Source organism: Rhopilema esculentum, chromosome 17 (assembly GCF_057945365.1).
Source record: "Rhopilema esculentum isolate cy_ngs chromosome 17, ASM5794536v1, whole genome shotgun sequence".
Lineage (NCBI taxonomy): Eukaryota > Metazoa > Cnidaria > Scyphozoa > Rhizostomeae > Rhizostomatidae > Rhopilema > Rhopilema esculentum.
In genome coordinates this window covers 6,658,739-6,672,145 of record NC_142831.1, presented here as the reverse complement: position 1 = coordinate 6,672,145, position 13,407 = coordinate 6,658,739, and the positions used below count along the sequence as shown (strand labels likewise).

The window sequence follows — 13,407 nt, the reverse complement described above, 5'->3', positions numbered from 1 at the left end:
TCTCTAGAAATACCCCCGTCTTCATAGGCTGCCTCAGTCTCATCTAGAGGTTTCATGTGAGAATTTGGAAAATGGCGGTCGCAGGGATCCACTTCGGAAACACAAATTGCTGTATTGCCGTATGTAAGGTGAGCATAATGTGCCTGTGACGATATAAAGAAAATACACAGGTTTATAGAGAAAATGCTGTCATAAATTTTAAGGAACCAGAGCAGTTTTTCAGATGACTATTTTGGGATGATCGTTTTCATCAAGAGATTTTTGGCAGTCCATGGGCTCATTGAAAATTTGTTAAGCCTTGTTATTTGTAAAATGAAAAAAAGCTGTACGAATAAAGCAGTTTCGTTGGAGACAGTGTCCATAAACTATTGTTTACCAAATTTTGTCTAAGCCAGACAGATTCATTAGTTAAGTCTACTGCAAAACGCTCAATGCTGCAGACTTCAATAATCCACACATCCAAAGTTTAGTTTCCTCAAGATTCACATAATCTTGCATTGGTTTGATAACACAATAACTATCAATCATGTTCATTTTCTTACTTCCTTCATATTCCCTTCTAAATTGATAACCTTGGGATCTAACATAGTTGTCTGTATGAATGTGCACAATTGAAGTGCACAATAAACCAAAGTGCACACTTGCATACTTGAAATTTGGCTCTTACGCATCTGAGATCTCATTGGAAACTGTCATACTCTACAGTCTAGGCTTGGATTAGAAAGACATGTTTTTCCCTTTATTTAATGGCATTGGGTCATGATTTTTATCCTTCATTCCCCCACGTATTATTAAGAATCTGCCATACATTCCATGCAGGATATTTGTTTAACTGGTCATATTCCCTGTGAATATTCCACCATTTAAACTGCTGACTTCTGATAGCAAGAGAAAAACAAGGAAAACAGAAGGTCTCCTCAAAAGCCTTTGCTTCAAATTCCACGCACGATTTCATGGGAAACGTCTGCTATCCGCAAATGTTAAAATAGTTGCTCTTGTGTTCCTCATGCAGAAAAAATACAGTCTGTATCCTGACACTGATCACATGATTTTTCCACATACTGATTAACAGAACAGCTTCCGTTAATAGTAAGCTGTCAACAACAGATGCCAATATCACACGGAACAACAGTGCTCACGCCTGAAGCAAATTATCCTCTATAAAGAAAGCCTATTTACCATGACTCTATGCGTTTAAGTTTATGTATGATGCAAAACTTTGGCAGTGCAGAAGTGTTTTTGCACAATATTCATTGAACAATTACCACTGCATGACAAACACTGTGATATCTCATTGAGATAATGCACCGACTGTTCCACCATGTTGTCTGTGTGTAAAACTGCCAATAAGTCAAGTCTAATAGAAATTGGTACAACTAAATTTTGCAAAACACCAGAGCACTAAATTTTGCAAAACACCAGAGCAAAAAAGTTGAATAAACTTTTAGCGTCTATCCTGAAATCTATTCCAAACTGTTCACTTTAAATGCATATGTGCTAACACTTTATTATTGGTATGTATTTAATTTTGTCAATTTTTTAACTTTATATCACATCCCAAACTAGATAAGCCCTGCTTCATTTCAGACCAAAAGAGTATACATATTTGTTAAATTATAACCATTACTTTGCACTAACTATTATGTGGGAAGTGGCCCAAAAGGGATTTCATGGTGATTTTCTATTTTGGTAGGATAACAGAACTGAAGTGGTCTCAAATGAAACTGGAGAAAGGGTATTGCCAGCATGTGTTGGTTATACTGGAGAAGAAAAGGTTTGACAGAAAATATAATTTCACTCCACTGTTATTTATTGATATTTGATAATACAATTTATAAGCTTTGCACTGGAACACTTTTAAATGTTGAGACTTGTGCTGAATCAACACTTGAAATCTTCAGAATTTTACACAAAGCTATAAGAAAAATATTGTATGATTATTTTTTTAAACAATAATACTAATAACTTCCACATTTTGAATGAATTCTGGTTTTGTTATTGTAACAAAACATTTTTTGATCTAACTGCAAGTTCTTGATGTCTGAACCCCTTTTAAAATGTTCTTTATGCAAATGTTCAACACCTTTAAAAATGCATGTTTTGCTGCTGTCATAAAAAACTACAATAAAGCCAAAGCTTCATTAGAAATTGAATGTTTGTCTTAGGTGATTGGCTTTCCAGCCAGAAATTTGAGTACAAGGTGTCCACAGTCTGTCATAAATAACATCAAGTTTCTGATAGGGCGAAGGTTTGTGCACCAATTATATCCTATACCTATGTATATATAATTTATTTGTTCTTTTTCATATCCAGCTGAGAGATATTTAATTCACAGTTGCTTATATGTTCTTTAGAACTTGAAGATTTTTGGCATGAATATCAATAATAGCCTCAACATGATATGCCTATCATTACATGCTAGTACGGCAAGCTTTCTTGAGAGGAAATTTTCATAAAAACTGCCCGCATGAACAAGCTAATTAGTGTGATTGCCCATCCAACAATATTTGATAAAGGAAGTCCTCTAGGACCTTAGGGTTTTTAAGGATATTAACTTCTCAAGATTGCTTTTGGTTTTATTAATTGTGTGATGACTGACAACTTGTAAATTATGCCATTTGTTTTCATTAGCAATATTACCTTTCGCACAGGACTATCACAATTTATAGGAAATAACTTTTCCGTAAATGCTGTATCTGTCTCTTGCAGTGAGACATGTTTTTGAAAGGGAGGGCAACAGTTCATGCCCATTATTTGTCAAAGGTTTTGGCAAGTGTAATCACCTGTGAAAAACGAGAGATAGTTTAGCAAGGAAATTGTTAAGGGTGAAACGAGAAGTCATATAGCGCAGACATAAATTTGATACAATAATTGTAACAAAAGTTTGATACAGGAACTGATAATCTTTGGAATACAATAAACAGAAAGATATTTAAAACATGATGCTGCTTTTCAGAATATGTTTACTTTTCTCCGGAAAATTCCTTTTACATCTCAGATGACGATTGGATGTTGTGTTTAAGAATATTCTTAGAAATGTATTGTTATCTAGTTAATTTTTCGACAATATCCCCAACAATGTTAAATTTTTATTGCCAGCCATTTAGAGGAGACATTCAGAGAGAAGGTTGGAAAGAGGTGCAGCTGTAAGGTAACTATGAAATCTGACCTTTTTATATGACATTTAAAGTTAAAATAACATTGAAAAGTTTTTGATCGTTTTGTAGAATATTTGGATTATAAATTAAAAACTGATGTTTGACTTTAAATATTTGATTAATATTAACTACTCCCATCACAATACTGTTCCCAATCAGTATTACTCTGGTAAGCCTGTCCAGGGTTTCCTGTTATGGTTTCCCATCAAGGTTTTTCTTATCTTTACTTTTCAGATGGTGATTCAGAATGACTGCCCTTGTTTTGAAGTTTCATTTGATGAATCATCTGTCTTGGTCAGTCCCACTGAGGCATCACAATTTGTACTTACAAAATTATTAGGTATGATAAACTCTTGTAATGCTTCCTAATCTATAAATATTTGCTACTTCATGCAGCTAATTTTGTTATATTTTGAGTTCTCCAGAACAAGTATTTTGAGCTGAAATACTGCTTCATTGAAAGTTAAGGTCTATTTTTACAGTTTTCAAACTCAAATTTTCCTTGACAATCTAGTAATCGTTTGGCAAAAATAATTGTAATGAAACTACCAGAGAGAGTTCTTTGAGAATGCTTATATCATGTGTGTTTTTCCACATGAATATTATTCCGAAAGCAATAAATGTACTCTGTTTTACTGATATTAACATAACATAGTAGTTTTTTAAGCATTGCAAAGTGTTTTTAATTGGTAGTGATTTCGATTTTTATTCTGTCATTCCCTTGTTTCATATAGTTATGTTTCTATCTTCACAATTTTGCTTTTCTCTAACAGAGAATGCAGAAGCCATAGGAGGTGCTGATCTTGAGGATTCTGTACTCACAGTTCCAATTTGGTTCACAGAAAAACAAAGAATCGAACTGAGGTAAGCTAGGCCGTCAATGTTTATTTATTTTGCGTCTTTTTCCTTATTCTGTCATTCAGAAATTTCTGCAATCGTCACGAACAAAGTCCTTTCTTTCTTTGATGAAGGAAAAAAGATTGGCCCTTCTGTTATCAAGCTGTGATTACTAAAACACAGATCACTATAAATACCATGCAGGAATTAAATACGTTAGATAAGCGTTCTCATATTGGTCCCATTGGTGTTAAGAGAACGCATGATTAAAAGAGTTCTTGATAATCATATATTTCTTCGGATAGTTTAAGTATTCTTTCATTAGTTTTTAACACTTGAGAGTCTTTCCTGCAGATTATTTTCTTTTACAGCCCCCATTTTTTCTATATTTACAATATCAGTTCAGTTCAACATAATATAATAATAAAAATCGATTCCCAAACTTATATCTTATCTTAACTTGAATATACATCTTATGTTTCTAGTGAAGCCTGCGAAAGCACTGGCTTCAATGTCTTACGGGTAATTTCAGAGCCAGCCGCTGCCTTGTTGGCATATGGTGAGTTTTTGCAACCTCAAAAGTCATACTTCTAAATTATTCAGAATCTTTACCTTAAAATCTCATGCTATTTACCTCTATGGTTTTCCTAAATTGTAAATAAACATATTTAAGTTTTCCCAGCAACCTTAAAAGGGATGCTTCAACAATGCTTGATGACATGTCAGCTAATTATTGTTTTGAATTCGTAGTCAGCAGATTAGTGTTTCCTCTGTAGAATAAATGTTTTATAATATTGTCAAGAAGTTGAGATCCGATCTTTATGCCATTTTTTGTATTTTACTTATATCAATTCATGTTATTTTCTCTTATGTTTATGTTTTTCTACTCGTTCGTGTTCCAAAATGCTTGTTTTTATCGAGAAAAGCAACTGTTAAGCTTGATAAAATTTAGATACATGCAACGTCAGTAAGCAGCTAGCGAATAGAAAATTGCCTCCTGCAGAAGTATTTTAACCTTCATCAAATTGCACAGAACATTCTCTAGGTGGACAATTTTTTGATGTGTAAAAGGGCCTTGAGCCAGTTAGTCAGTCAATTCTTTTCGCTGCAGATGAGAAGCATTTACCTAGTCCGTCACACTTTTACAATCTGCTAAATTAAGTTTCGTTATCTCCACAGGTCTAGGCCAGGAAGACTCTTACGAAAACAGGTTTGTGAAACTGGTTTTTCCTGTCTGGCTTTTATCAATGAGAAACATCAATATCCCGTTTGTAATACAGATCGTTTCGCACAAGTTGATTCAGTCGGGATATGCAATTTTAGGGTGTTGGTCACGAAAGTTTCATTTCGTAACGATAAGCTCTATTTGAATCAGCCATTTAAAAAAAATTGTACGTTGTGATAAAGTGTTTCTAAAAATATTTAAATCAGTTTGGGTTGAGATGGTGAACCTTAGATGCTTTTTTGGCTCGTGGGGCAGGGTTGGCCCCAAAATTGTTCGATTTCTCCGAAGAAAATATTTAAATACTTGTAAAAGAGCATCATTTGATCCAATTAATATTTAACTTCCCATAGTTTTTACAACAGGGTAGGAAATGATCCATCCTAACCATTGCCCACTGCACCCCGCGAATGATTGTTTCAATATGTAAGCATTACAATAATTGGATATCTAGGAAGCGGTATAATATAAATCTGTGACGTCACCAGATGCTTTCTATTGCATTTATACCGTTTAAACGACTGATTAACATCGTTTTAAGCTATTGATAAGATTAATGCGAAGGCAAATGTTCCTTTTTAGTATGGTGCTGGTTTTCCGACTTGGAGGAACATCTGTTGATGCAACTTTGGTTGAAATTAACAGTGGAATGTACAGAGTTATCGCTTCAAAAGTCAATCAAGACCTAGGAGGAGATTCTTATGATGAAGTTCTAATGAAACTATTAATGAAGGAATTTTATAGGTATGGTTCTTAATGAAAGTAACTGCAGAATAATCTGTCGCTCGGAATGCACCACGTTATCAGGCAACTAGATTCTTATGATGAAATTTGAGTGATTTTCTTAGGCCAAAGTTGTCCAGTATTCCCTTTTGCCAGCTCGTAAAGAAGATTTTATAACTTAGAAATCTTTTTTGCTTTGATTGTTTGTTTGAAGATTTTGGTAAGCTTTGCATATAAATAGACTCAGTTAGCAATTTCAATGGTCATTTTGATTTTTGGATCTTGCTGTCTGGTATTTCCATGAAGAGAAATATCAGAGAAAAAGCCTGAAGATTGATTGAATTGTCATTTTAGTTCATTCGTAAAGTTATTACTATGAATACATGTTTGATTCTCTTTTTGGTTGACATTTTATGTGAATTTGATTTTCCGAATAGAAAATTTAAGCTGGACATAGAAGATAACAAAAAGGCATTGCGCAAGCTTAAGGTTACCGCAGAGCAGTGTAAGTGTGCCCTGTCGAACATGAACAACTCCATGTGCTCAGTGGATTCGTTGCATGATGGGATAGATTTCAGCTGTCAAGTCACGAGGTTATTATCGTTTTTGATTGTTGTTTCTGGAAAACTTTCTGCTGTTATACAGAATCGCGGAGTTTCACAAAGCAGTGTTTTCTGACAATTTATATCTGAAGCTTGTTATGCCGATAACGCCATTGATTAGGGATCCTGATTTGTCAAAACTACGATAATAAGATATCACTTAGGCTCATCTTTATTAATCACCACACAACTAATTTTCTGAAAAGATTTGGCTCCAAAGGGCTTTTAGCATGCCAACAAACATGTCCCTTTTCCCTTCGTTTAACTTCATTGAATCTCTTTTTTATTGAATTTATTGACAGTTGGAAACCCTTGACAATTGCTCTCACTGCTCAACTAGCAAAGAAGCTCTCTTTGTTTTGAGAAGGGAGTCCCAAAATCTTTTATAATTTTCAATGCCTTTGCTACTGATGTTTTGATTTGTATTTTATTTTAACGCCTTTTCTTTCTACTCTAGAGCTAAGTTTGAGTCACATTGCGCCGAACTTTTTGCTAGAAGTTTTGAAATTGTCACAGATTTGCTAAAAGAGGGTGAAATTTCACCAAGTGATATTTCCAAGGTAATAATCAATTCAATGCAAGTCTTTTTTCACTTAATAAGTTACGGAAACGATCCTGCTGATTTTTCCCAAGTGCTGTTAGTCAACCAAAATAAGTATCCTCTGAGTCAGGTGTTTCGTATGTTTGATCTATTATGATTCATCATTGCTTCTACCTTTTTAAAACCATGCCACCATACCTAGTTTGTTTTTTGCCTTTCGAAACTCTTTTTGTCGCTTGCAACTAAACTTAGTTTGCAATGAAAATGTGCATCATAAAATCTAAAGATTATTTTTTTTTACTATAAAGTTTGTCGGTTTTTTCTGTTTGGCCATCTCTTTGTTTTCTTATTTTCCTCATCTTTGAAATTTCAGGTTATTTTTGCCGGTGGCTCAACTAGAATGCCAAAGATTCGTCAAATATTCAGTGAAAAGTTTCCAAATGCCGAGCTACTTTTGAGCATTAAGCCAGAGGAGGTCATCGCGATAGGGGCAGCGAAGCAAGCTGAAATTATTCTAGGAAAAGAAGAAATAGATTTTGCTGACCTTACTTGTCCGATTAACTGCATTTCAAAAAGCCTAGCACTAGAGGTAGGTATCACTGCGCGTTGCTTCCTTTTTAATTTAATTTTCCAAGGCAGGACCTTGAATTCTGAATTTCAGTCTCATTAGGCTATTTTGATCGAGTGATGTAAAACTTTTCAAACCGCATACGAGATTGTCGAACAACAAGATCTTTAAGGATGTTCCCGGCATTTTTCTCGAAAACAAAACGATTTTGGCCTAAGGTGTACGAGATTTTAGTGGAGTAGTTTCAGTGGTTTGAATTCTATAAATACCTTCAGAAAGTGTCAAGTTTTGTGAAGACATATTCCCACTCCAGTCGTCCACTTGCATCATTTGTAGATGCATTTATCTTCTCTTTAAGTTCAGCTCTCTAACTATAAAGTTAAACTTGTAATGAGGTTTACTATTTTTCTAATTTCTCTTTCAGGTGTTAAATGAAGAACAGATATCCAGCTTTGAAATCATCATTAGGAAGTACACACCAGCTCCATTTAGAAAGCGCCATTCTTTTGAATCACTGTCTGATCATGTGAGCTTTTTAATTCACGTTTTTATGTATATATTTCAAAATTATTTATTCGATACAAAATTTATCTGCTCAAGTTTCCTATTTATTATCAATTGCTGATGAATCGAAGATTTTTTTAAGTGCCGAGAACAATTTGGGCTCGAAATTTCTAGTTATAAAGTAGGATACTGACATTTTCAAGCATTTTGGTTCAAATAAAATTCAAACAAGGTCAATGCCTGGTCTCAAATATGCCAGAAACTTCAACAATCAATTGATCAAAATTCAAATAGACCACAATATAAAACTAGACATTATTTGGTTCGGGTGGGTAAGAAATTTTTATGGTATTTGTAGATGCTACTTTTTTTACTTACTTTGCCATAACACAGCCATATCTTTCAACCAGCTTTAAGCAATGGCGGATTGAACCTTAGCGGATTAGTTTTTCTGTATTCTAGATGTTTTTAAAAGCCAACTCTTGTTTTCAATATGCTGAAAATTGATTAAATATCTTAAAATTCGTTTCTTTCTTTAAGTTGTCTTAATTTCCAGATACTTGATGGATTTTTATGGATTTTATACTACCTTTGTCGACAATAACTCTAATTTCTTGGCATTTGATTTTCTAGACAAAATTGAGCTTACGATTTTATGAAATCAACCCAGGAAAGGATGGATCATCGAACGACCGACATTTGATTGCAAAGGTATTGCGAATCATTTTGTCTATGAGTCAACAAATTCATTTTCTTGGTCATGTTTTTTTGTTAGCATCAGTATCTACATCATCATGATTCCTGTTTTTCTAAAATTCAGCGTTAAAACGTACATTGTAAAAAAACCTGCTTAATAGAATGTTCATCTGAAGAAAAAAATGTGAAAACAGTTTTAAAAACAAGAATTAGATGTCTTTTTCTCATATATAAAATAAGCTGTGCTTTTCAAAAGTCGAATTAAGGCTGAAAATTAAAGATGTGGGTATTTTTCTGAAAAGACAAGTCTGATCAGCTATATGACACGAGAGAGGTCCGGTTTTAAATATGGTTTTATATAATTTGTCTTCAGCAAATGAATTTCTAAATAAACTTCCAGCCAAGGGATTTCGATTCACCGAGAAGTCTGATTTTAATATGGCCACCCTTGCATGCCAGGGGCTACTCTTCTAACCAAACCCACCATAAGCAATTATTTATAATCTTGTTTTTCACGCATATATTAAAAATTTGAAATAGCAGTTAAACGCCGAATAATCACAAGAATATAAATCATTTTGTAATTAAAACAAGTTCTAATCGAAAGTAACGCGAGAGAAGGAATGGCACGTTTGATTGACTCCTTATTCTCAAACAACCACCAATTTCGCCTAGCTATGATAAACACCTTCTGTCTCACCCTAATTATTATGTTCAAGTTCTATTTTCATTCGATCAACAATAATGCCTTGCACTAAATCTTTATTTTAATGTTATTGATTTCACTTGTACTCGCTATGTATGGCAGTCTTTGTAATTGGCAGAAGACATTTTGTAATTCTTGTTGTTAGTTTTGGCTTCAATCACTTTGCTACCCTCCCTATGTTGGGAATTTCGCATCTGTTTATAAATTAATTCAAGATCGCTAAGCCTAAGATGTTCTAAACCGAACATTAACTATATCGTTATGTATTCAAATATGAGCGATGAGGCCATTGGTCCATTTGAAATCCTAGCAATCTGCTTTATTGTTATCAAATCCGCCGCAATTTCGACAATGATTATTTTTTGTTTTGAATGAATTTCCAGGCTAATAATCCTTCTCATCTCTAATGATTGCGAACAACCGATGGAGACTCGTCTGAGTATTTTAGGATTTGCGCGCCAATCAAATGGCTTTAGTTGTCATTTCATTTCAGATCGGTACCTTTGATGTATGCAGACGCCCATTCCTATGGCTTATTGATCTTATGCCCCCTTTTGGCTGACATAAATGACTGGACCGTTGTTCATACTTAAAGGCATTGAGTCATGGTAAATAGGCCTTCTCTATAGGGGGTCATTTAGTTTCGGCGCGATCGCTGCTGTTTCATGTGATATTTGCATCCGTTGTTGACAACTTGCTATTGATGGAAATTGTTTTGTCAATCAGTACGAGGTGAGTTCATGTGACCAGTTCCAGGTCAACCAATAGCATCGCAGTCATGAAAATCATGACTCAGCGGATTTTGGCATTTAGGGTATACCCAATCCATTTTATCACGACTCAATGCCTTTAAAATAGATTTACATCAAATGCAAGTTTCGAAACATTTAATTTTTTAGGTGAAAGAAATTTGATGATAAAAAGGACTTCCCAGATTATTTCGCTAACTTTTCGCGGCCAGGGCCTGCTAGTGATTCGAGCTAGTCATATATTTGATTTTTCTGAACCTCTGATATATTCTAATATCAAATCAGTTCTAGAAGCCACCAGTGGCCTCGCACACATTCGTTTTTGCTATGTGCTATATATTATTTCAAAAGTCTAATCGTAAAGCTTTAAACTAAGTTTATCATCAATTGTTTCTGATAGGTTGTTTTGAATGATGTGAAGAAAGGGAGCAAAATTACGTCAACGCTCGAAATGACAAGGTAACGAATTTCTCGAACTTTTTTGTAAAGATGTGAGGGATAAAAGGACAAATTGTGAAAGGTCTCTGAATGTTGGCTAAATTGCAAGCTCCAATCACTAAGACATTTCCAGTAATAAACTCAATTTTTAAAGAAGCTTTGCTCTTAAACTCATAGCAGGGTTTCTCTAGTTTGTCTGCAGCTAATGTAGTATACTTTTCCTGCTGTATTACAGACTTTGCAGTCATATAAGCACAGTTTTTCAGCAAGCAAAATTCAAGTATGACGCTAATCAACTAAACAAAAGAAGATTCTTGTGGGCCTACGATTGGACCTACAATTGCTTTTGAAATACAGTTATCTCGATATCCGATCCATTATCTCAAAAGTCCGTCAGAGATCTCTCCATGCCCACCGACTCATTTTTTTCTTGTTTGATGGGCCTTATGTTTTCTTTTCTCAAAATTTCTGCAACAGGATTTGCAGTTGCCTTATTTTCATTCATGCATGTCTTTAAATCATTTGAGTATCAAATTCAAACATATCAAACAATATTTTATTTCGCATTAAAACAATATATTCACAAAATTTAGATTATTCTGTATCATGCAAAGCAGGAAAGGGCACATGGTCATCCTGTTCTTTTCTTTAAATGACACTTACAAATGCTCTTTTCTCTTACCAACGAAAGACAAAAATTTGAAGCAAGTTTGAAGTTGCTTAGTATGAAATAGTCAAGAACTGAACAGAGTAGAATAATCAAGAAATGATGAGATTCATTAGATTATCCTTTGTAAGTGCATTCTTTTACAGTCCTTTATAGTTGCTTAGTAAGTTTAAAAAGAATAGGTTGATGTTTTTTGATAAATTTGTGATGTTAATTGCTGTCTTGTGTTTGATAGCAGCAGCTAACAGCTAAATGGTCAAATCAACTGCAAAGCCTCTCCTTTCAACGTAGTATTTTTATCCACAGGGATTGCTCCTTGCATATTTCAGTGACAGACGAAGAGCAAAAAAGAACTGAAAGCATCAATATTGAACCTGCCTCCTAGTCACAATTTAACCTTTTATAGCCTCGTACGTGTTCACATTGTATTAGGATAATTTCTATGGTTTTTATATTACGTAATAAAATAAAATTCACTGCGCCATAACTGAGTATAGGTTTTTTGCATTTTACTAAATAAGGTTCGTGAGGTATGCATTATAAGCCTGTGTAAAGTCGATGTTAAATTGAAGGTAATCTTAGGTATTCTGTTTCAAGCGGAAAAATGACAGAGGATTGGCGGAAGCTGGCTGTGATCTTCAGAGGGTTTTTGATGTCTTCAATTTCGATAACTCTCTGACAGACAAACTGTTTATATAGTTTACAGTTTTCTTTAAAATCTCAAGTTCGCTAACAATTTGATCGCCTCCCAGAGCCAATAGCTCACTCCAGTTATGCGGGTCGATTTACACCTTAGTTATAGGGCTGGTCGTTATAACCTTAGTCGAGAAAAGGAATGTACTGTACTTTATCTGTATCATAGAAAAAGCGCAACGTTGCTGTTTGAATTTGGCTCTTTAGGGGCACAAGTATAATGTTTTAGACGTGTGTATTTCTATGCTTTTCTCGTCTACTCACTCTACGCATTTCTGGCATTACTCTTACCTTGAAAAAGAAGGTTTTTCGTTATTATTCTCACTTGCAGAGTTTTCCCTATTTACTTTTCGTAGTTCCATCTGAATTATTTTTCGTAGAATGTGCATCTTCAAGGGAGAAATAAGTTTTCGTGCTTCACACCAGCGTGATCTTTACTTACTGGATATTTTTCGACATTAAGCCCAGGGTCCCCGACGACAGAGGGGCATGGCCAACCAACATTTTTGCAAAAATATATGAGCTAAAATAAACGGTTTCTATATTTTTATATAATCTTTTTTCTTTTGACTATGATATAAGTATTTATCAGTATCATTCTGCATGTTGCAGAATATATACCAACGTGGATTTTCTAATCTGCTGAAGTCTTAGATTTTTAACCGTTGTTTTAAATGGATGGTCAGTTTTTTTAGACCGACTGCGAAGAGACCTCGTGTATTCACAGAGTGATTTTACCTCTGAAGTGTTTTTTGTACTGAGTTTTAATTAATGTACGAATGTTCTATTTTCATCACCTAAAGCCCAAAACTAGTCACCTTTTTCACGTTACTAGTCAAGTTAGGCCATAGATATCTAGTCACTTTGGAAGCGATTTGACAAAAATCAAAACGCACTGCAGATGAAATTTTTGAAGAAGTTTTTGGAGATATGTATTTGGTTGGATGCATCGGTTTTTGTAATTTATCTGAAAATGGGCAAAACCACTCTTGTCACGTGATTGGGATAATGTTTGTCTTTTTGATGCACGAAAAGCTTACTTTAAAATAACTCTATCTAGACATAAAAACGGTGTACAATTTCACCTGGCCAAAAATTTCGTCCTTTTAGTTTTGCAGAACACCAACAAATTAGGGCCAATTGATGCTGGACATTAAAAACCAACAAAAACCCAATAGCCGTTAATTGAGTACGTTAACTTTATATGCTAAGGTTATTAACACTTGTTAATTTCTACAATAAGCGCTTTTTTAGTTCTATTTCGCAGAAGAGACTGATGCGAAATGACGTTTGTCACCATGAA

General features: G+C 34.4%; 1 protein-coding gene across 1 annotated transcript; it reads left to right on the top strand.

Annotated features, from left to right (window-relative positions):
• LOC135681450 (heat shock 70 kDa protein 14) lies at positions 1 to 12,342 on the top strand. Its single transcript, XM_065195936.2, has 16 exons — positions 1 to 128; positions 1,694 to 1,774; positions 2,166 to 2,248; positions 3,100 to 3,151; positions 3,393 to 3,498; positions 3,932 to 4,022; positions 4,481 to 4,554; positions 5,175 to 5,205; positions 5,800 to 5,961; positions 6,378 to 6,533; positions 7,000 to 7,102; positions 7,457 to 7,672; positions 8,076 to 8,177; positions 8,789 to 8,866; positions 10,707 to 10,765; positions 11,718 to 12,342. The coding sequence occupies exons 1-16, from the start codon at positions 72 to 74 to the stop codon at positions 11,794 to 11,796; spliced, it is 1,530 nt and encodes a 509-aa protein (XP_065052008.2). The 5' UTR covers positions 1 to 71; the 3' UTR covers positions 11,797 to 12,342.
• The last annotated feature ends 1,065 nt before the right edge of the window (positions 12,343 to 13,407 follow it).